General features: G+C 36.9%; 1 protein-coding gene across 5 annotated transcripts in view; it reads left to right on the top strand.

Moving 5' to 3' along the window:
- The window catches only part of ENTREP2 (endosomal transmembrane epsin interactor 2), a 189,300-nt gene that overhangs the window by 136,627 nt on the left and 28,977 nt on the right, over nucleotides 1-23,696 (top strand). For 4 of the 5 annotated variants that reach the window (XR_012776232.1, XM_075505873.1, XM_075505875.1 and 1 more), the window contains 3 exons: nucleotides 12,252-12,359; nucleotides 22,053-22,213; nucleotides 22,832-22,967. Coding sequence is in view for 4 of the 5 variants with exons in the window: in XM_075505873.1 (XP_075361988.1) it covers nucleotides 12,252-12,359; nucleotides 22,053-22,213; nucleotides 22,832-22,967 (405 nt within the window). In the remaining variant the exon portion in view is untranslated. The remainder of the gene's footprint in view (nucleotides 1-12,251; nucleotides 12,360-22,052; nucleotides 22,214-22,831; nucleotides 22,968-23,696) is intronic. The other variant, XM_075505874.1, reaches the window with a different exon arrangement.

The raw sequence follows: 23,696 nt of genomic DNA, 5'->3' as shown, positions 1-23,696 counted from the left end.
GATGAATAAAGTGTGTACGAACAAGATGAAACACTCTCATTCCAAAGGTTAATGTGTCTTACTGCTTTTTCATAGCTATGAGTTTGGAGCTATTGTATATATGGAAGCAGAGTTCTTTAGGAATTCACCTTATTACGTGGTTTCCTATGCAAGCTGCTGTCAGTCATGTAGTACTTCCCTTCCAGACCTAAAATTACATTGAGTTTTTGCTGTTAATGTTGAGTGCATGTATTATTATATGTATTACAGCTGGATTGCAGCTGTGGTTGACTAATATGGCTTTTCTACAGTTGGTTGTGGAAGGCAACTGATAATAGAGAGAAATTCAGTTACAACTTTGTTTTCTAAGATGAAGGAACTCTAAGGATATGGCTCACCATTACAGCAAATAGGCAGTATTCCAGTTTTGCTTTATATTTGCTGTGATAGGAAGTACAAATTACGTTTTGAAGGGTAAAATTTCAGAAGGGTGAATGCACTTGCAGTGAGTGTTCTTTGGTTATAAAGGACCCAGTTCTGCCACCTCTCCCATCACTGACGGGGGACTCACACCATTGTCATTTTTCATTTTAGATTCTATCTCATTCCAGAGATTTTCTTTGCTTCTGTCAGGTAATTGCATGTGGTAACAGCTGTTCTAAATTGCTTTGTTAAATGATTGTTTCTACAGTTGAGTAATCGAAGTGGTAAATCAATCACCAATTTTTTCCTTATTCCAGTTTAATACCATCTGACTGCCTCATCACCGAGCAGGTTTGATGGAAAACAAAGAAAATGAGTTTTTAGGACAAACTGCTTTTTCAGTATATTACTGTATGGGGTTTTTTCATATGATGTTCTCACTGAATTATATCCTAAAATTACATTTTTCGAATACAAAAGATAAAAAAAATTTCAATTAAAAATTCAGATTTTAAAAAATACTCAAGTTTTTTAATACAGCTCCTATTTTAATGTGTTCCATAGGCTTTTGGGCGTCGTCTCAGATTTAGAGAATGTGCATTTTTATGTAGGCACTTTTCAGAAAAGTGGTGCACTTGAAAAGGTAGGTTTTGTCTTCCTAAGACTCTGCAACAAAAAAGAAATGGATGACGTGTAGCAGTGCTGAGTGCCATTTTCTTTTATTTCATTTTTAGTAATTTATCTTGAATATTATCTGCTGGTAACCTTCATTTTGATAAAATTTGAGAGACAGTGACTTTTGCCAGTGTCTCTTCCCTTGCCTTCAGTCACTCACCAATCACAAAAAATCCCTGATATTTACTTCCCTCATCAGTCACTTGCAAACTGGTGATGGAGAGGGATATGGGAAAGAGGTAAAGATGTGGGAACAGAGTTTCAAGGGTTGAGTATGCCTAAAGGTGGTTAAAGGGAAGGGGAAGGCTCAGCAACCTAAGGCACTGAAGTTTCATAACTGTTTTTCATGTTGTCTGAGCTCACTGGCTTAAAAGTGGTGAGGATCCTTGGATATTTGGGAATACAATTGGGGTTTTGAAGAGGATGGCAGGTACCTTCTTTTCACAACGAATTTTGTATGTAGAAGCCTATGAAATAAGCAAGATATCTATATGTTTTCTGTGGGAGAGGAGCTTTATTTATACAATCTTCCTATGCTTTGTCAAACTTCAGCTCCTTTCTGGAGGAAGGCTTGTCAGAGGAAGGCTATTCCTTTCTGCTCCTTCCCTAGCACAGCCAGGAGCTGCTACAACTACAGTTGGTAGAAACTAAAATGTAGAATGGAAATACTGAAATACAACGTTCAGCTAATACTATTAATAACATTCACAATCTGAATCTGTTCAACAGTGCAAAGAAGCTCTGGTTCTAAACCGAGAAAATTATTTCCTATTCAGTTTCTTAATAGATGGTGGATATATGTACTGACAATTTAGTAGTATTCAACTGAGAGACAACTGTGTTGTCTATTTTTACTGCATTTCAATTTGCATTTCATCTTTCTTTCTTAGAATATAATAGTTAAGTAACTTTCTCATTTATTCTTACTAGAACACACCCCTTTTAGAAAACATCCCAGATAATGGAGTAGTGTTATTTTTGGTTGTAGTTTGAAATAAAGTTAACTTTTAGTAAGAAGGAGGAGGGTATTTGACATTGTGGTTAACATAGTTTTACAGTCTTGAATATTATTATCAATGCATGTTGCTTACTTTTTGTAATCTCATGTCTGTGCTAGTAATCTGAATCTGAGAAATATGATTACTCAGACACTCAGTAATGGTTATTCAGGTCTATCATTGTTTTACCAAATTGTTAAATGTATTGAGTATGTTTTGCTCTCTAGGAAGTAAAAAGCAAGAATTCCATTATGGGACATTCTGCTATACATGGTATTACAAATGCAAGATATACAGATGACTTTCTCATATAAGTCCAAATTCTAATGAGAAAGCTTTTCTCGGGGTTGGAGAGGGAAAGGTGCACCTCCAACTGCACTCCATTAACAGCTGCTTTCTGCCGACTTCAGATTGCACTACTGTCTTCAGTCTCTGTATTTTTGTCCTGAATGAGAAGTTGGCTGATCGATTCCCTGTTACGAGAGATCCATTTAAGAATCCTTTGCACACAGATAAGAAAATTGAAAGGATTTCAGTTAACTTTTCTTAGTCTTCCTAGATTAAGAATGCTTCTGCATTCAGTCTTTTGAATTTAAAGCCTTCTTACATGTGGATCACAACAGGAGATTAACCTACTCTAAAATTACTTTTTTTTTACTTAAAAATTACAGAACTTTTTCTAGGTTTGGTTCTTGTTTAGTCTTTTTTTTTTGCCCTATTGTATAAAGTTGACATTGGATTCTTCCCTACAGTATTAGTTAAAGTAGGTGGTATCACCCTGTGGATATCAGCTCCACTTAAATGCTGTACATCATCATTCAAATCAGTTTCTTCGTTTTGGTAGAGATGTTTTTGAGAGGAATCTTCTGCTTCTTAGGTGTTCAGTAAGACTTGACTGAGAAATTTAAGTGTAAATACTTCAGTATAAGTGGTAGTAAGGTTGTGGTCAAATATTTTTCTGTGTTGTTTGGGGGTTTTGGTTCCTTTTGAGTTTCCTTTGGGATACTTGAATACAGTTTCAGAAAGAGCAGCAATTGTCTTCCCAGACTGTGTTCATAAACTTTACTCCTTGCTATTGTTGCAAAGCAATCTGTGACTGTCAAACTGTCAATCTAAGTGTCACAACTTTAATTTTTTTTTTTTTTTTTTTTGAGAGGGTAATTTGTGTGATTTAAATGTTGAACAAGGCTACTTGTCTCCTGAAAGGGAATAGCTTCCTCTAGCTTGTTATCTACAGTTGAAGAAAATTTGGGTATCCTCTTTTGGATTAAGGAAAGAAAACATCCTCTGTAAAAGAAAGTTACCTGTGTGACTACTTCTCTTAAAAGCCCAAAGGTATCTGGAAATAGGCATCTAATGTTTAACAAATCATGGATTTAAGAAACTGCTTATATGATTTTTAGCTCACACCTTGAAGGCATCAGTGTGAAAATAGGCTGTTCCTTTCTCTTCCAACAGTGAATGTAAAACATCATGACGCATATGTTGGACTGAGTGTTGCGTTAAGAGTTACTGTCACATACAAATAGGAGTCTGAGGAGTGGCTGGGGGGGGGGAACCCTCCTGTTGAGTCTACGAGGTTCAGACAGGACCCCCTTGCTTTCTAAACTCCTTCTCAGAGAGGAGTCTAGGTGCGGCTAGGTCCAGTCTTAGTCTCAGACTTGGTCAACGGTTTATTTTCTAAGGACTGTGTGTATAGCCACTTATCAGAACCAGAGCCCTCTCAGGGCTTTCGCTAAGGTGACAGCATTAATTTACAACGTTATAAGTCCGGTTGTGTCCAGCATACTGAACGTCACGATTACAGATTCACTAATAACGCGCTTACACCCCCAGTCTAGTTGTGTTACATGAACTATCATGGCCACACATAAAGAGTCTGGTCGTGTTCAATGAGAACTACCACAGCTAGATCAATGAAGAGGGCAGTTTATTAGAGCAACAGACACACAGATTCTTTGGATTACTGGTGATAAATTCACTGTCTGCAAAGCACATGCAAATACCAAGAATATGAGTAACACGGCCGGACACAAACACATTAAAAGATAATAAAGCGACTCTATATAGAGATTTCTAAGTTTCCCGGGGAGGCACTTGGTATAACCAAGTGTTCGACTCTTACCCAAAGGCATCTCGATGGGGGGGAAGAGAGGCTCAGCCTGTCGAATGATCCCAAACGTCAGAGTGGTACACGATGGTGTCTTCCCTAACATTCTCTCTTTCTTAAGCCATTTTATACTATTTTTCACCTTTCAGGTGGAGCTTGAGTGACTCTAGTCATACATACCTTTGTTTAGGATTGGTGTAAAGTTTTCTCGCTTCGCTTTTAAAGGTATAAGCTAGAAAAATTCAGTGTGCCAGCTCAGTGAGGAGTGGTCGCACCTTGGAGGCGCGTAGCTTTTGGGATGGAGGTGTGTTTTGGTATTATAATGATGTTATAATGAGCGAAGTTCACCAAAAGGACAGCATTTTGTCAAAAACATGGCAGGCTGTTGGCCCAGGGTAGTAAATATGCAGCTTATCAGTTCCATGACACCTTTAAGTTCCCATATAATCGCAGAGCCTGGCCGCGGCATCTCCACACCGCTCCACCCTTCGGGCAGCGCCTCTTAGAGTCAGCACACCAAGTTCCCCTGGCATTACCAACATCTAAGGTTGCAGGCCTAGGGAACTTCCATGGAATGGATTCCTTGCATGTCAGCTGCATTCCACCTGGGGAGCTTCTTCAATACTGTGCCTTACCTAAAAGTGTGAATATAAGTTCTAATTTCTAAGTCACCTCAGCAATTATCCCACACTGAGGTAACAGAAAACTCACCTGCTGTCTAGATGCTAAATGAAACACAGAAGACTTTGACACAAGATTTCCCTAAATGATGTTTCTTTTGAATGTCAATGCATATAAAGCTTTGTCCTAATCTCTAACTTTCATTTTCAGACCTGGACAAAAGAAATTCTGCAGCCTTTTGGGGGAATATGCTGGGTGCCTCTTTTGGATGTCTGACAGTTCATTAGTTCTCTTTTCAAGAGATATGAGCAAATTTACTAGATATTATTATGTAGGGTGTAAAAGAAAAAGTGTGTTTTAAAGTTGCTTGCTGGTGTATTTTCTGTAAACTTACTTTCTTGAAGGTTTGCAAGATAGCAATGTCGTTATTTTCTCCATTACTTGGTAGAGAAATGTAGTCAGCAAAGTAGTCTGTAAATTACACTTATTTGCAAAGATTACAGCTTGGGCAGCTTATATTCATCGGCTAAAGTCTAAAAGCAGTTCCGTTAAAGAGAAGTAAACATGTTTTGAATGATCAAATGGCATGTAGGATGTCCAAAAAAGGCATTGGGGATCCCTTTACAGGGCCACGGTTAAAGATTTTAAAAGAATGGCACTGCAAAATATTAAGCTGTTATTTTGCTGGAGAGAGACTGTTACTGCATGATTGGATTTGGCTAACTGTTGTCAGTGCTTGACAGAACACAGCAATGCAAACCATGACTTCTGTCTGCTTAGATGTTCAGGACTTCCAGACAGAACTTCAGGATTTTTAAATTGCAGTTTACACAACCTGTTCTCAGAGTCTTTTTACCCTTCTAAATAGTGGCCTAATTTTAACGACAGTTACAGGTATCTCACCTGTGTGCCATCCACAAAAAACAATATTCAGAAACTGCGGCTGGGGCTGACTGCTGAGGATGGGACTGTAGTATGCCAGGGACTCAGTATGCCAGGTCATGTTTCCATAATTCTGGAAACATGCAAAAAGCAAAAGAAACAGTTACGTATGTTTAGGTATACATATTCTGTAGTGCTTGCTTGTGTACCTGATAGCACTGGGAAGCCTAACTTCTGCATGATTTTGATGTTTGTAGTCAGCAACATCTTTTCTGTCGCTAAGCTGCTTAGGGAGGTGTGGAGTTTATGTAGTTGTGGCATCAGGAAAATAATACCAAAGTTGGTTAAATTTGGAATGTGTTAAGCCCTTTCTCACAACCAGCTTAGAAAATTCAGATTTTCTACGAACTACTAACACATCCCATAAGGCTGTCTTCCAGTCTAACAAGTAGACATAAACCCAAAGGGGAAGTATTTCAGCTTAATTAGACTTAATGCATGTAAACAAGAGAGAGGAGACAAGGAATATCTCTTCTGTTTCTGTTCAGCCACCCCTAACATAAATAGTTCTGTGATATATTGCTGCATATTAGATCTGACTGACTGAGCTCCAACTTTGTTTTTTGCCGAAATTCAAAATGAAATTAAATATATGCATACTGTCAAAATGGCATTTTTTGCTGAAACATTTCTACTAGCTCTATTATAGACCTTACTACTTTCAGACTGGGGCAATGTTCAATTTCATCTTGAGCTAAGGTTTGAAAGATTTGCTTCTTTTTGTTATGTAAGATGAAACTAAAATGGTCTATTCTATACTTGCATTATGGTGTTATTAGTTACTATTTGTTTTTCACCAGACAGTTTTCAGCTATTATGCTGAAGAAAGCACAGCGAAAGAGAGCACACGGACATAAAGCTAGCTGATAAATATTTAAGAGCATCTACCAGATTAGTGTGCAGATCTCCTCAATAGGAGATAAATAGGTTCATTTAGCCCCCTTGTCAAGGTTATAAAGCTCAAACAGTGATTTTTGCCTCTGTTGATGTCCAGAGTTCTATCACTAACATTTCATGGAATTCTGTAGTTAAACCATGTTTAGTCTCAGAAATGGTACAAACAATTTCTGCCTTCTGTTTGAGATAGCACTTTGTGCTATTTTGTCCAAATTATTTGTTAATTTTTATATGTCTTCTTTTGTTTATAACCCTCATTTCTCCAAATATCTCAGTGACTCCTCCACAGTTAAAGGATCAGCCTATTCTCTTTGTTTCCAGCATGTTTCATAAGAATCCTACTAAAAGAAGACGAAAAGCCAGTCAACATACATGCCATTTAACCTGGACAATGCACCTCCTTTTCTTGGCAGTCTCTGCTTCTCAGTTTGTTGATTTATGTGAGAAGAGGGCTATACCTGACACCACTTACAATTTTGGCTCAGCAGAATTGGTTTGGTAAAAGTTGCTTTCTTGAATTTAGTAGCTACTCGAGTTTGCTGCCAGTGTGCATTCTTGGGGTTCAGCGTATCTGAAAACAATGTTGTTTATAATGCTGCCTCTCTGAGAAATGTTGGTATGGGATGACTATTCCACAAAGGGCTAAATCCCAATGTCTGCATCTTCTGTTCCACACACAGCCACATTTTTGTGCAATTAATCTAATATAGCTTTCAGCATTTTGGTGGGTTAAGACGTTGGTGCTCCAGAGTCTTTGTATGGCTGAAGAATTGCATTCATTTTGATCTTATGCTCTGCTTTCATTCTGAAGATCTCCAGCTGAGATGTTTTACAAGACCACAAATTTTGTGCGACAAGCATTGTTTCCCTCTGAGTCAGTTTTGAACTCTCAGGGATGTAAGAGTATGCCTATTTCAAGAATTTACAGGATCATAAAGGTGGCTGTGACTATCATGGAGGAGGAAGCATAGGAATTATGGGAGGGTTTCTATGAGAAGGCAATCCCTGTTGAAGATGGGATAAACTCCCAATAGATATGAAGGAAAGGTTTCATTTTAGTATACTTTTTGCTTTGTGATTGTTTATTTTGGAAAATGTGTGTTTTTAAAACTTCTATTGTGACATATTATTTTAACTGTGCTAATAAAGGCAGAATTTTGAGGTGCAGTAGTAGCACAGAAACAGTATCAAAAGAATGATACTGAAAACAGCTTAAGTCAGTAAAAGAATAAGAAAAAATTAGATGTTCTCTCCTTAAGTAAAACATATGGATGATAGTGTGAAGAAGATTTGAGAATGCACAAGTATCCTTGTGGGACCACAGTTTAAGTCAAAAGTGTGTGTTATTAGGGAGGGAAAACACGATAAACAGTTAGGTAGGTAATGACACAATTAATTTGGTAATTATTAAGCTGTAATAAGAATGGAATACTACAACCACAAAATCTTGCTTTTTTCATAAATCAGTATTAAATTCAAATTCAGCTTTTGAGATTTACTGAGGGACCTACTTGGGAAAAACAACTAGGCACAGAGAAACAGCTCACAATGCCATCTAACTCCTGTGGGTATATATCTGAATTGATCTAGGCTTGCTTCCAGGCAATTCTGACAGCTGCTTCCACTCTTAAAGGGATTTGTGTCCTCTGCCATTAGTGAGTTAAGGTGTGGCAAGAAAATTGTATACATAACCTGCAGAAGAATAATTCTACATAGTACATTATACCTATCAGAGCATGAATTATCATATAAACATGCTGAAGAATCAGATTTTTGTCTTAAAAAGACAAAAATACCCAGAAAAATACCATGCAAGAGAAAATTGGTTCAGCCATTTGTGAAGAGCAAAGAATCATACTTCACACCATTACAGATTCATGTGTTGTGTTTTCTGATTAGTGTAGTTCTTGCAGATATCAACCCAAAATGTGTTACTAAAGCTCCTTGCTTTTGTATTTAATACAGATTTCCTACTGCTTTAGGGAGTAAAGCTGTAAATGTAGCTGTCTGTGACCAGGTGCTGTGGAGAGTTAAGGTTGTCCCTGTTGTGGTTACTGCTGTTTCACAGACATTTCCTAAAGGACCTCTTAATTGTCATCATGTTCCAGCTGGAATCTGCATAAGCACCTATGCCGTCTTTCTGGTAGTATGTTTAGCCATGGAGGGGTTTAGATCTTGAAAGCCTGTTCCTGCTCGCTTGCTATGTATAGTTGAATAAATGAGTGTCCTATGAATTACCAATGACTTGTTCTACAGGGCACAGGGAGGAAATTCCCTGAAAATGGTAAATTGCCTGAGGCTGATTAATGTTTGTTTGGGGGTGGGGGGTGAGGGGACAGAGGAGAAGGGTTGGTTGTTGGTTTGTGGGTTGATTCCTGTTTGAGTTGAAACAGGCTTTGGGGCGGGGGGGGGAAAGCCAGAACCAAAAACAAATAAAGAAGTAGTCTTGCTTTAAGAAATACCTAGTGATGGTGAGGATACCACAATCATTGCTCAGTTATTACCTTCACTGTTAAAAATTTAAAATTAACCTCTTTTCCAAATTTGTTTTGCTTTGCTGTCTTGTTATGTTTTTGGCTCATAGATGTCTGCTTTTTATTGATCTTTATGAAATACATAAAATACTACATCACTGCATTTGAAACTAGTTGTATCTTCACCTTCAAAAAGATTGCAGTGGGAACAATACTCTTAACTGTTGTATGCTTAGCCTGGAAAAGGAGTCTGTGGAAAGAGGGCCATTGTTACTGTGGACAGTAGTCCCTGCCCTACAAAACAAATGTAATGCTGAATAGCAAGCTGAGTTCAGCTGCCCGTGCTTGACCGGGGAAGAATCTCAAACCACAACAAAGAAGTCGTGATCATTGGCCCTGTTCAGTCTGGGACACTACTGCAGCTCAGGGTACTTGCAGAGTCAACTTACTTTGTCTGTTGTTTCACAATAGCTGGCAATGAATAAAAATTAAAGCAATTGTTTTGACCCTGTCTGGAGAGGTTTTCTAGAATTACTGGCAGAGAAGGAAAAAATAACTAAAAATGAAAAGCATTACTTGGTTTTACCCTGTGCTTTAGAGTGTGGGAGGAAGGAATTTGGGGAAAAAAATGTAATCCTTTTTTTCTCTCTATCCATGCAGTATGAAATAAGTTTGATTTATTCCTTATTTTTTATAAAAGTGAGATAAGTGTAATTGAGAATGAGGTTTATTTTTAGCTTTTCTTCAATAAAAATAGTTTTGTCTTTATGATGTTGCTTCTGTCCTTACCTAGTAGCAGGATGAAGAGGGTAGTAGTTCTGCAGGAAAGGATCTGAGGTTATGTTGGACAAAAGATAAATCAATGATGTATTGTTGCAAAAAACCTCAGTCATCACTGCAGGATGTGTGAGTATAGCTTGTAAAGCACAAGAAATAATCCTTATGCTATAGTCAGCATTTGCAAGGCCTCAGTTGTGCCCAGTTTAGGATTCTGCATTTGAGGAAAAATGTGGACCAGCTTGAGGTGAACCAAATGAAATTACTGAAAATGATCAGTAATCAGAGGCCTAGGAAATTGGACTCAGTTGAGGATTGGAGGAAATGGGGTTAATATGTCATGCAGTAAAGGAGGAAAAGACTTAAAGCATGATAATAGAGTTTAAAGGTGTAAAGGTCCTCTGTGTAATAGCCTGTTCTCAAAAGCTATGGAAGAAATAGAGCAATTTCAACTGTGGGATGGACATAAGGAGGACACTGATGGTAAAGATAAACATTGGAATAGTGGGATGAAGCTGTGGGATCTTTAGGAACAGATCAAAGAAACATCTGTCATGAGTGACAGAGGCACAGTGGAGTCTATCCAGAGGCATGTAAGTTGTACAAGCGTCTTAAAGACAATTTGGATCCTAATTTACAACTCTGATGTAGATTTTATTATTTAGCATAAATGATATCAAGTTATACATTCAGATTGGTTAAATCTTTTGGTTCTAAATGGCTGTAGTAAGCAATAAATGAAGTTTCTTATTGCTAGGAAATAGTCCTATTTCTACGCTAGATCTTGTGGCTACCTTAGTATTCTTTAGATAGGTTTACATAAGGAAAGCAGAACACGCAGGATCTCAATCTCTTTTTGTACCACTGTTAACTAATTGCATCTCTAGGGATTTACTTGCCTGTTTACCTCCATTTGAATGCTCTAAGTGGGTCTAGATGACTTTGTATTTGAATGAGTTCTCTGTATCACCCTTCTGTATGTGAGTTAGAGATTGGCCCTTCCAGTATTTTGCTGTTGATGCTATTGATTCATTGTTCCCCTGGCTGAGGGGCTGGCCAGGAAGACAGAAAACTACTGAACAGCTCAGCAAGAGCAAATCTGGCTCAGTGAAGCTATTAAATGACTAGAACTTGTTGACCCATTTAATGTCTGCCTGGTTCCCACGGCTGGCGTTTCCATCTTCAAATGAAGCTCGCTTGAGGAGCATGCAATTACAGTGGCAGGAGTAAATCTGCACCTTTCTATCATTTTTTCAGTACTGTTGGAAAAATCAAAGCAAGCAATGCATTGATTTTATAGCATGGAAGTTATTTTGTGCACTGGCAGCGACTGAAATACTCTTAAACTTAGATCCTGCAGAATGTTCTTTACACAGTGAGTGTTTTTACTCATGGTATATTAACAAATTTGAATTTGTTTTTCATCTGTTCTCTGTGATGCTTTTTCTCAAATACTTTTACTGCCTGTTCAGAATACTAACTGAGCCACATAAATGTCACAAGTACAACAGCTATGCAATTGCTGTAGAAGGATTGTAGTAGTTCTGAAATGTCACCAGCATGCTGAATCAGTGTTCCTTTTCACTGGCTGTGGGTAAAGTAAAAAAAATAAAAAATAAAAAAAACCCCAACCCAATGATTGGAAGAGACGGGTGCTTTTTTTTTAATTATACCTTTGCTATAAAAATGTTTCAGTTTTAATTCAAATGTTTATTTTATTCTGCTTAGCAAACAGAAATACTTTATGTTCTATTTTAAATGTTTTGGGGTTTTTTAAAAGACAACATGGCCATTTGCACTCATTTCATCAGCACAAGGTGAAATGCCTAGATGTAGTCACCGCTTTTCTCTCATATCTAAAAATGTTTCAGATGCATAGAGTATCTGATACAGGATAAAATTCTCTATTTCATACTAGAGTTTCCATTGAATTTTTTAACACACAACCCTAAGTTGTAGATTTCAATGACTGAAAGCAATGAAATTTCTGTACGTATTTTTTTTTAATCAGAAGTCTGTTTCATAGGATCTTTCTTGTGATAGCTGTAGCTTGGAGTCCACTGTGAAAGCAATAATTTGTCTTTTCTTTCAGGGAACTGGAAAACTTGAGTTATCAATATTTCTGAGGAAATCTCTAATACGAAATGTGTTGTGAGAAGTGGGGAAGGGAAGATGTTTTTGTAATTGTTCCCTTTGCAGACTGGTTTAAAAAACTTATTACGAGCTGAATGAGTTCTACACAGTTAATTGGGACCATATCAATTGATAGTGTTTATTATCAAATTGATAAAAATATTTCCTGTCCTTTGTGTCCCTGAGATAAGAGATGATATTCTGATGCATGTCTTTTCACAGGACCTGTTGTTCAGTGTGTGCGCTCTCAATATCATCTCCACCATAGTCTGTGCTTTGGCAACAGCAATGTGTTGCATGCAGATGGTTTCTTCTGATCTTCTGCAAATGGTGAGTATGTTTCAGTGACAACACAGGATATTGTCCAGAGTAGCATATTGTCCTTATCTGTGTATACTCATTTGTACCTACTCTTTGCTTATAAACTTAAGCCTATTTGTGTGTCTTTGTGTAGTGTTAGAACATGTGTGTACATGGGTGTATTTTTTTATCTGCATGCATCTATATAAATATAGAACACAGATGTATGCAGTATGAATAGCTGCTGTGTTTAAAATGTTTACATATTAGAGAGTTATAATCAGGATTTTGCAATTGGGAGTATGTTATTTTTGTTAATGAGGTTATTAACAAGGTTCAGTTATATATGCATGTTAAATTTTCTGTCATTACATGTTTATTGTCTTCAGTTTCCACACTATCCAGAGCAATTACTTAGCTTTGAGATACTATTTTTCACTACTTTTCTGGTATGAGAACTATGAAGTATGGGAACTATGAGTTCCAAACTGGAACTTTTCACAGCCCTGTGCCAATAACAGTGTTTTCATAAGGAAAACATGTTCAGCTTCAGAGTAGCACTTGTGTTTAAAACAAGAAGGAAAAGGATCTTTAGTCTTTTGCATAGCCAGCTGCATTACAGGATACTGTCTTGTTTTGGTTGGACAAAGACAGCTTTCCTATCCCAAATGAGCACTGTGATTCTTAAGGTTTCAATGTAATGTTGAAAAAAAAAAAAGAAAAATTTGAAATCGTTTATATTTTGTGGGCCAGGTATACCATTTCTAACCCAGCTCTATTACTGGCTAATCTAGGAAATCATCCTCTCTTTAGTAAGAGAGGGCAAGCACACAAACCTAATACCAGTCATTTGTAAATCTCTTGTATTTTAAAACTTTGCATAGATAGAATGCTGGCCCAGCAAGTTAGCTGCAAACCATTGACACAACAGAGAAATGTTATATAACCTGCCATGCAGGCATGTGGTTGATTTAAAAATAAATAAATAAATAATTAAAAAAAAAATACACTAGCTGCCATGGATATTGATTTGAGTTTAAGTGCATGAATTACAGAGATAAGGCTGTCCTTTCTAGACAAGTGTTCCAGTCACTGGGTTACAAACTTAGTTAAAGAATATCTTCAATCTGTGATGTGGTATTTACTTCACATAGTAGCGGATATAATAAGTTAGGCACATATGTCTACATATGCCTACAAATGGTATATAAATGCATTTTTTTCATATATCACTCTGTGTATTCATATTGTACGTGCTTGTAGAGGCTTGTAAACAGTGCTTATTAAATAACTTTCTTCTGGATGTCAAACAGAATTGACAAAAATATCATTTCAGCTGATGACACATTGCATTTTAAATGTTAAAGGTTTTTTATCATATTGTAGGTATTCTTTCTTTTCATACACCACTCCCCCCTTCCCCATGATATTTGCTGCAAGAATGCCCATTGACTGAAGATCTTTTTCACCTTGCAGTGATGACAGGGAGACGAAGTGATCATCACACCTGGAAAGATCTGTCTGTCGAGTGTAATAATGGTAGCAGTGATCCAGAAGTGTAACCATATTTATTCCAGGAATCTTAACCTACACTTAATTTTATGGTATTTAGCAGTGTAAGAGGAATAAAAATGCATAGATGACAATGAACCAAGAATGATATTAAAGTGCTTCTGATGGGCATGTGCAAGAAGCAGTAATCTCAACAGAAGTCACATACCTTAAAAGCACATATTTTTTCTCTCTGCCAGTTCATTCTTCACTTCCTCCCTAAAATTCTTTCTTTACCACCTGGCGATGCTGCCATTATGTCAGTTTCTTTTTGCTTCCTATGCTTTGTGCTTCCAGCTTTCTGTCTTCCTGCTTAGTTGTCCATTCTCCCACCCTTTCAGCTCCATTGACAAGAATTTTCTTCCCTCTCCACAGAAGAAGGGAATTATATCTTTCTTTCTACTCGACTCCAGTCTTTTCTTGTGTATCTTTAAGTCTTTTCCTTTCTTTTTTCAGGTTGCTGAGCCAGATTCCTACCAGGCCTAAGTGAGCGTAACTTCCCTGGGGCTACGCTGACTTAGACCAGCTGAACTCTGACCTGAAGATTACTTTTTCTTCCACTATTTTCAGTCTATTGTCCCATGATCTACAGTTCCCTTTTGCTCTCCTGCACCCAGAAATCTGATTTACTTCCTTTTTTTCTTGCTTGTTAATGCTTGATTTGCGCTTTTTCCTTTTACTTTGCACCAAGGTATGCATCTTCTCTTAGCAGGGTTGTACCATGCTGGAAGTTTAAGATAGCTGCAGCAAGAGATACCACCCCTTTTAGAAGAAAAGGTTTTAATTGTTGTGCTGATTCTTTTACTCTGTTCTTACAGTATTCAAGAGCTATATAGGCTCTCCTGTAGGAAGAGGAGGCATGAAAATATAATTCCTAGCCAGCGAAAGCATTATGCAATACGGAACATCCTCCTCGGACACCATTAGGTTATCATTAGGTCATCAGTTTTGTGATTCATTTGCTGTGTTAGTGTTCTTGTCTCAGAAATTAATCGGTTAGAATGGTGAATTTTTGCAAATTTCAAATAATTTCAAGTTATCTTCTGGCATGAAGCTGTTGTCTGTGTTTCAGGTATTTATTGCCTAGCAACATAGAGCTGGTACATAATACAGTCTCAAAAAAATCTGCAACAATGTTTCATGAGTATCTACTTTCTTGCTAACTTTTGCATACAGGCAGTATCTGATTCCTCCAAGCAAAATGACAGTATTTTGTTGAAAACTGCTGCCTTCTGATGTACTGGTCTTTTAGTAAAAATGCCCTGAAAAATATAAACACAAGCTGTCCACTAGTAACTGCAGATTAAATTTTCCAATGAATTTGAAGGGGTTTTTTTGGTTAAAAATAATCCCACCAAACAAACATTTAGTTTCAAGCATTAAGGAAAAAATGCTTGCAATAGTTTTTGCAAGCAAAATATTGCAAACTATTTTTATTGCATTATACTTTAGTTTCCTTCAGTTTTTACTTTTGTACTGTTGTATGGGACACAAAAACATATTTTCCTAGGTTGTTCCTTCTTTGCATTGGCTGTTTCAGAAAGTACCCCAAATTTTTCACCTCCCTTTAACCTTTCTCAGCCTGTTAAGTATACACAGTTGCTCAGGAAAAAAAAATCTACCAATTGTACTAAAACTGTAAGAGTAAGTGATACCATAGTTAAAGATTGAAATAGCATTTGTTATGTGTTTCACTACTTTAGTAGTTTAGTTGAAGGCTGCACTCCGTTACAGGGCTTCCCAGAATTGTTCTTTCTGTGTACACACCCCTCTAGCAGATAAATGTGAATCAAATCAGATTATATCAAGGTTCTGTAATGTGAAGAAACATCTCTTAATAACCAAGCTGTCACTCTATGATATTTCATTTTGCCTAAGGCAGTTTCAGTTTGCATCTTGTCTGATGAATGGCTACTGCAAAAATTCACCCTGTTTTCTTCAAAAGGTAGCTGCCTGAATTAAACAAAGAAATACAAGAAATTGTGCTCACTGTGGCCAAGCTAAAGCATGAGGTATGCCTATTCCAGTCCTTCTTCCCCTCCAAAGATGTTTATACAGTACTTACCCTAAAAGTACTGGCACTGATGTCATTCAGTGTATTCTGATTTTTATCACCATCACTGTTAGTAACTGTTCTTCATGTAATGTGATATCTAAAACAATCTGTTATTTTGTAAAGGAAATAAGGTAATGATGACACATGCAAACTGTAACATTTAATTACTGTTTTCATCAGCCATAATTATAATTCAGCATGTCATTAACTTAATAGGCTGTAGTTAATATTTCTACTCAAACACCTCAAATAAAGCACCTCTGTATGAGGATAATATCTTGCTGGCATCGTTTAACCCCTTATCCCGGTGAAATATTAATAAAAAAACTCCTTCAGGATGAAGCTTCAAATTAAGTGAGAATTGATCTTAAGTTATTACATAATTTTTATTATTTAACCTAATTATATCAAAACCTAAATACTACATTTTTTTGGCACAAAGCTCAGTTAAAGGTACTGTAAAGCCCAGATGACAGTCCTTTTAGAAATATCCATTGTGAATGACATACAGCCATAGAAACATCCTAAATGTAAATACAGTTGGATAAATATTCCCCTTACCCCCACCACAAATAAAAAGATAAAATAGAAACCTTTGGAGTAGGAAAGCTTTTGACATTTTTGTCGAATGTACCATTTTCCATTTCACATTTTATTGGTAGAATAAGAATATTTAATATTTAAGACTATTTAAAGTACGGTCAGTACTTCAAGAAAGATGTAGTGTCACAGACCAGTCCCTCTGAGACTACAGAGCTAATGGTTTGTGATGGTTATAGGAACAGCAACTGGAAAAAACAGAGCAGAAAAATTTGAATCTGTTTTCCTTATCAAAATATCTTCTGTGTTGCAATTTCCTTTTAAGATCAGGGACAAATTAGAAGAGTCAGGCGTGATCCTTCTGTTCTTGCAGACAATATCTACATTTCCCTCTAGGAGATACTGATTCCAGTGTTTCAGAAAAGGAAAAAAGCAACCTGTCCAGGAGGAGCAGGACAGGTAATTGAAGACAGAATTATAGACCCAATATTGCAAAGAGCTTTTACTATAGATAACATGCCAATATTTAATTATATGCAATTAGAAATTTTCATTTCCCATTCCCAAGACTTAGCAGATTTTTATGAATGACATACAGAGACTGAAATGAGGATAACGAGCCCTGGAGTCTCCAAAGGACTCATTTCAAAGTTACACAGTAAATTTATTAAACGTGATATGGAAGGCAGAGATATGGGAATAATGCATGCAGATGCATTATTGGATATTTCCCATATCCATACATGCAGATATGGGAAATACTCCAGATAAGAAGATTCCCTTAGAGCACTAGTCATGTACTGATATATGGCAATTACTGGTTTAGATATGTCATAGTTGCTAAGCAGTGAATCCCAGCACTGTTGTTTACATGGAGTCAATAGTGCTGATCAGCTGCAGAATATGTAGAATAGAGGATGTCTTTGTTGATGTTTAGTGGGGATGTCCCATACCCATAAGAGTTCTTAGTCTCACAGATCTCAGGTAGAAGGACTTACCACATGGTATCACATCGGGTAACTGTTTCATTAGAGAATTATATTTACAGTCCTTATCTGCTCTTTCTTCAGTTCCTTAATTCAGACTCCTCTGTCAGCTTTTACTTCAATATACTCAAAATATTCAGAACATAAAGAATAAATTCCAATCATTCTGGTCACTTCAGTGACCAACTTTTAGATGACCTCTCAGTGAAGAGCTGGAAATTTGGTCTGATGATAAAAAAAGAAAGTGAGTTTTACAGTCTTATTCATATCTATCTAATGGTGTTTATTTCACCTTGAAGAGCTAAAAACTGAGAGAAGAGTTCTGTTATTCTACAAAGCACTGCCTTCTTCACTGGGAGGTGACAGCATATGTGTCTTGCTACAGGTTCTAAGCCTGCTGAGAAGGTCACTGGCGTCCAGCCCTACATCACTGGCTGTGTGGAGTTCTCAGTACTATGGCACACGGACCCTTTGAGCATAACTGCACTTTCAGAAAACTTTTACCTCTTCTGCTCCCGCTGGAAGTGGTGTGCTTCTAACATTTGTGTTTCTAATTCTCTGCTTGCTAACAACTTTCTGCTGATGCCATGGCTAACTTCTGTATTGAATTCAGGTCCAAGAAGTGGGTACAAAACCACAGCATTGCACAGCTTCCTTGTTTACCCTGCTGCAGCTGGATAGCATATGGTATTCTTCCCTCATAACTGTAAACCAAATTACAGATTAAGTAGTCCTCAGTGTGAAATAAAGATGAGGGCTGTTTAAATCAGGCTGTTTAACTCTGTCAAAGTCAGGCATGCCCAATTAAAACGCACAAAATTCTGTGTGCAATGTGTGCACTATGTTGCACATCCATTTAGCACATGCACCAATCTATGTAAATGCCTATTAGGTATCAGACATGTTCCCTAGACTAAAGTAAGGTCGTCTTTAGTCCAAGGATGAAAAAAACCTGCATGTGTATAGTAGTTTGAATGCCAACCAAAAGTTGGTTATTTCGTAAAAGAAGAGCGTGAATTCTGGATCTGTATTTCATTGCCTGTCACATTTCTGAAAGCTCCCAGCATCCAACAGCTCCAGGTGGTCAACAGAAACGGCTGAGTTTGGAATTTTCAGACCCAGGGGATATCTATTTATGCCTAGTAAATATGTTCAAAATCTCAATTGAGAGCTATAAGGTTATCCAAAGCTTTTTAACAGTGTTGGCTATTTACAGTGTTTACCAGTGGTGCTATTTGCTGTTAATCCCTGTCTGCAACCATTTTCTATCCATTGCTTCTGCAGTGGCCATTGGTTTAATCCCAAAAGCCTAGCTAGGAGACCTGCTTTGTGAGTTGTTCCATAGTGTGAGCTATAGTTTTTGAAACGACACTGAATGCAACTGGATCTTGTTTATACTTGTGACCAAACAGGCCACCCCCATTTTCAGTTTGGCACTTCTTGTTGTTGCCTATCCTACTTGCGGTCGACATTTTGAGACTCGTTATTTAGGAACAGCTATCCTCTAATACCAAAAATGTGTGTTTCCTTGTGAAAGCATTTGTCAGTGTTCCTCCACCTAGTCCAGCTTTGTCAGCTGTTTGCATTTTCTTACCGTGTCTTTTTCTTACCTATGAACTTTGTATTAAGTCTTTGCTGAGCCCCTGCCACCCTTCACCATTTGAGACTAAACCGTAAAAGTTTTTTAAAATACATTTTACTGTAGGAAGAATAAACTTGAGCAGGCTAGTAGAGATTAGTAGATAGGGTAGTATGGAATAAGATATGATTTAATTCCCACTTCATAGCTTTCCGATTGTTTTCTCAAGGATGTCTGTTCTTTGTGATAACCCCTTATATTTGCTATTGTTTCATTTCCTGCTAGTCTCCCTCTTACAGCCTTTTTCACTTTAATTTCTGTGCCTTCCAGCAGGATGATATCACACAGGTAAACTGTTGTTTATAAACACACACCCACAAATATGTGCATCTTTCATGTCCGTTTTGCCACTCATTTTCAGTGTTGGTCACACAGAGTTCGTTGCCGTGATTTGTATTCACAGTAAAGGTTCTTGAAAGGGATGCAAATGATTCTACTGTTAAACTGAACTGCATCTAAACATTAGGTCTTTTCCTTCTTGAACCACAGCCTCTTCTACCCTGTGTAAAACCTTTCCCTTCTGTCACATCCCACAAAATGTATGCTGATAGTTCACTCACTGTAAAAGTGCTATGTGTTTAATTGCCTTGTTCTGACTGAGGAGTGTTAAGAGTATTCGCTCCCTATGTACGGCTGAATGAAACAAGCTCCAGGGAACTCGAGAACTGAAGGGATGGAGCTACATGTTCTGTGGTGCAAACCAAAGCTTGGGTTCCATGCCAGTATATGGAAATAGTCTGGGAGAAGGTAAAGAAAGTTGTGAAAGAAAATTGTTTAGTTTCAGGCTGTAAAAATGACCCAAATTATCAGCTCTACTAGGAAAATGAGTGTAGTCCTGAGTTTGGTGGAATCAAGTAGGGTATAAAATGTGCGCCAGAGCATATAGATATTTGTCTTCATTATGATAAATTTTTATACAGTTTTTAGGTCACTAAGTTGAAGTTTGTCTTCTTTCCTGTTTTCCTAAAAGATTCTTCAATGTTTTTGGGATGGTAGCAAACTGATGAGGGCTGATGATTGTATCACTTAGGGTAGAAGTTTGGTGTTTAACAGTTAATATTAATGTAATGTTACAGTTTGGGAAATGGCTGTTGAAAGATCAGATGAATTTAGACTGAATGACAGCAAAAACGTAGTTTTATTCTCTAACCTGCAGAAATGTCTGATAGTACTCAGGATAACAGCATCACATCTCACATGAGAGTGCATGCTTAACAGCATCAGATGTTTTATGTAATGAAGATTAAATCAAGTAGATGTCATGTCTTTTATTCCTGTACCATCTGTAGACTACGATGGCTGAAAAGTCATTGATTGGGTGTAAGATGTAATGATATAACATATTCTGCAGAGGACGTTCTTTATTTAATAGTTACTTGTGAAAATATCTCTAGAGAGACGATTAGTAAGCAACCAATAGTTCATTTTCACAAACAATTCAAACTGGTCCTCCTGACCCCCTATTGTGTTGCATTATTACAGCTTTGACCTTTGAAACAACATACATAGAGTGTGTTTAGTAGAATTAAGATGTAACTCAACCTTTTAAATACCAAAGGCCAATATAATTTCTATGGTAATGTAAATTCAGCATAACCACCAAACTAAATTTGAAAAAGTGAAAGATATAAAACTGTGACATTACAAATTAAGGTAATTTACTTTCTATTTGCTGGATCTCCTAAGCATAAGCATTTTCCCTTTTATTTCACTGCTTCTTAAGTCTTTATCATGGATTTAAACAAATAATAATGTTATGAGACAACAGTACAAAGACATATATTCTCTTGTTCAAATATAAAAAGGAAATGTGCCTTCAGCAAATTTTCTTAGCTCACTTGTTTTAAAAGGCAAGAGCTCAAGGCCAAGTCATCTACTGATCCAAGAAAAGTGATATGACACCAGAAGGTTGCCTGGAGAAGAAAGAATTCTTCTGTGGTTTTGGATTGTCTTTTGATCCCCTTTTATCCATGGGGACCATATAAAGCTAGGTCAGGGTGGCTGGGTTCCATGTGATCTGCAGAATGGTCCATATTTGATCTTGAATAGTTTAAGCCTTTGCTAGAAGACTTGTTAAGTTACAGTGTTTCTGATATCGAAGGTATCAGAATGGCTTCTTGATATCACTGCTATGCTAGAAGCTGATTAGGTTCCTGTCACAAATGTTGACAGTAGTTCCCAGTAGTATTACTTTTTATTATTCAGTGTGGTTATTTTCCTTTTGGTTTTGAGATGTTTATATGGAATAAATGTTTTTCTTACTTTCATACCAGTAATTCAAACCTTTATACCACATTTAAGTGTGCAGTGTTTGTATCACCAAACCACAAATGGCTATTAAGAATATTTTATTTTACAAGAATAATAAAGAAGAGTTACAAATGGCTCTTATTTTTGAAGTGAAAAAATAGGTGGGATATTTGTAGTTGTCTTATTCAAAATTGAATGAATATGTGGTAGCTTGTTTCTAGTTTATTTTATTTGGGGTTTTTTGGAGGCATGGGGTTGGGTTTTTTCTCTATAAGCACAAGGCGTTTCAGATTGGAAACGAGACATGCAAATAGTTATTTTAGTAGTTGTATCTACTGATCATCAATTATTAAGATACAGCTGATTATGTAGTGCTATAATAAAATTGTATTACAAGGTAGAAGTATTTCTTGAAAAGCTATTTAATTTTAAATGTCTATGTTCTGCCTCCTAAGAGTGACTGACTTTGAGGCACAGGACTCTCTGTGTCTTTAGTAAAACCTTGTGCTATATTTTGGCAGTCACACTCCTCACTGATCTCAAGTATTCTTATGCCTCCAGAAGTGTCTCTTTCATTTCAGTATGGATATTAATGAAACTGGGTATTGGTCAGGGTTGTTACTACTGACCTTTTATTAAAATTTTTATTATTGGTGATGATGTTTCTGCCATCTGAAGGAACTTGATGTGTTTATTTTCAGTTTCTGCCACAGAGGCCACATTCTACCAATCCTGACTGCATGACTCCACATGGAACTATGCTGCATCAAACTTTGGATTTTGATGAGTTCATACCACCAATACCACCTCCACCCTACTACCCACCAGAATATACCTGCACACCAGTGATAGAGGCACAGAGGTGATTCTTCTTCCCCATAGTTACAGTCATCGCATAGTTCTGAGCTACAGCCTATGAACCTCTTTCAAAGAATATGAAGCCAACTAATATCCTTCACTTCTATTAGGTGCTTCTTTTCCAGAGAGATTACATACATTTTTTGCAAACTTGTTAGGATGCACCTGGAAATATTTGTGTTAAAGCACTGCTGTAATAAAGAAGTGATTTAACTTAGCTAAGACAAGGATAACAGTATCTGACCTCAAAGCAGAGATCAGCTTATAGGTAATCCTTTCACAGTTGTTAACATTATACACTTGAAGTTGGATATGAGATTTAATTTTCTAAGGAAATCATTGCAGTTAATGTGTATTATTGTGGAGTAGTGAAGGACATGGACTGCAAAATGAGCTGGTAGAGATGGGTGGCATCCAAAATGAAATAAAATTTTTAAAGGTGCCCTGTGAATGAGGGCTTCCTTTTGGTTGTCTACTACATTTCTTCAATATAATTCTTTGTAGTATATTGGCTTTGAATTCAGACAATGCTCTACATCACTGTGGTGTAGGTAATAGCTTACTAAATAAATCCAATGCAATTTCTTAATAATTAAGTTTGCTTGTTTGTATATTTAAACAGAGGTCTCCATTTGGACTTTCCTCATTCCCCATTCAGTGCTTTATATGAAGTAACCATTAACAGCCCAGGAATTCTGTATCCAACTGAGCTGCCCCCTCCTTATGAGGCAGTGATTGGAGAGACGCCTGCCAGTCAGGTAAGGAAAGCCCAAGGAAATTCTTTACATAGTCATCAAATTTTCATGATGTGAAACAATTCTAGATAAATTTAATGATCTAAAATAATTTAGGAGTTAATTGTACTTTGGGGGAACAACCATTAGAAAATACTTATGTCCTTTAAATACATTTTTCAGACCATTCTCTTTAAAAGGGTTTAACTAACAAATTTTACTTAATGTGTATTCTCCTTATGTTCTTGTGCATGGTTGGGCAAATGCTTATGCGAGTAGTAATATTTCAGCTGTTACCATCCGTTAAAAAAGTTCTGTGATACTGGACTGTCAGTAACAAAAACATAGCAGAATGGATTGGAATCACTGAAACACAGTGTTTTTCCTCATTTGAAAAGGATAATGATGTTTTCAAAAGAGATTACATTTCTTAATTTCTATAGGTAATAAGGAATTAGGAAGCAGGTTTATTTTCTTTAAAACCCCTACAGCTGTAAAATATTTTTTATTGCAACTACTGATGATAGTGAATTTGCCAGTGGATAGTGGACACTTTAATATACTACTTTTAGTTGGAGCTCATTAGGTTCAATAAGGAAAAAGATAACTGTGTGTCTTGTGACATGTAAAACTAATAACTTCTGTATGGTTGTGTATGTGTGTATATAGCATAGAGCTCATGGGACATTCGGTTTTGCTCTGCATGTGATCTGCGCCAAGATAATTACGAATTCTCATTTTAAACACTATGTG

The sequence above is a fragment of the Mycteria americana genome, chromosome 6, assembly GCF_035582795.1.
Source record: "Mycteria americana isolate JAX WOST 10 ecotype Jacksonville Zoo and Gardens chromosome 6, USCA_MyAme_1.0, whole genome shotgun sequence".
NCBI lineage: Eukaryota > Metazoa > Chordata > Aves > Ciconiiformes > Ciconiidae > Mycteria > Mycteria americana.
Note: the sequence above shows the minus strand (reverse complement) of the source record. Positions and strands in the feature narration are given on the sequence as shown.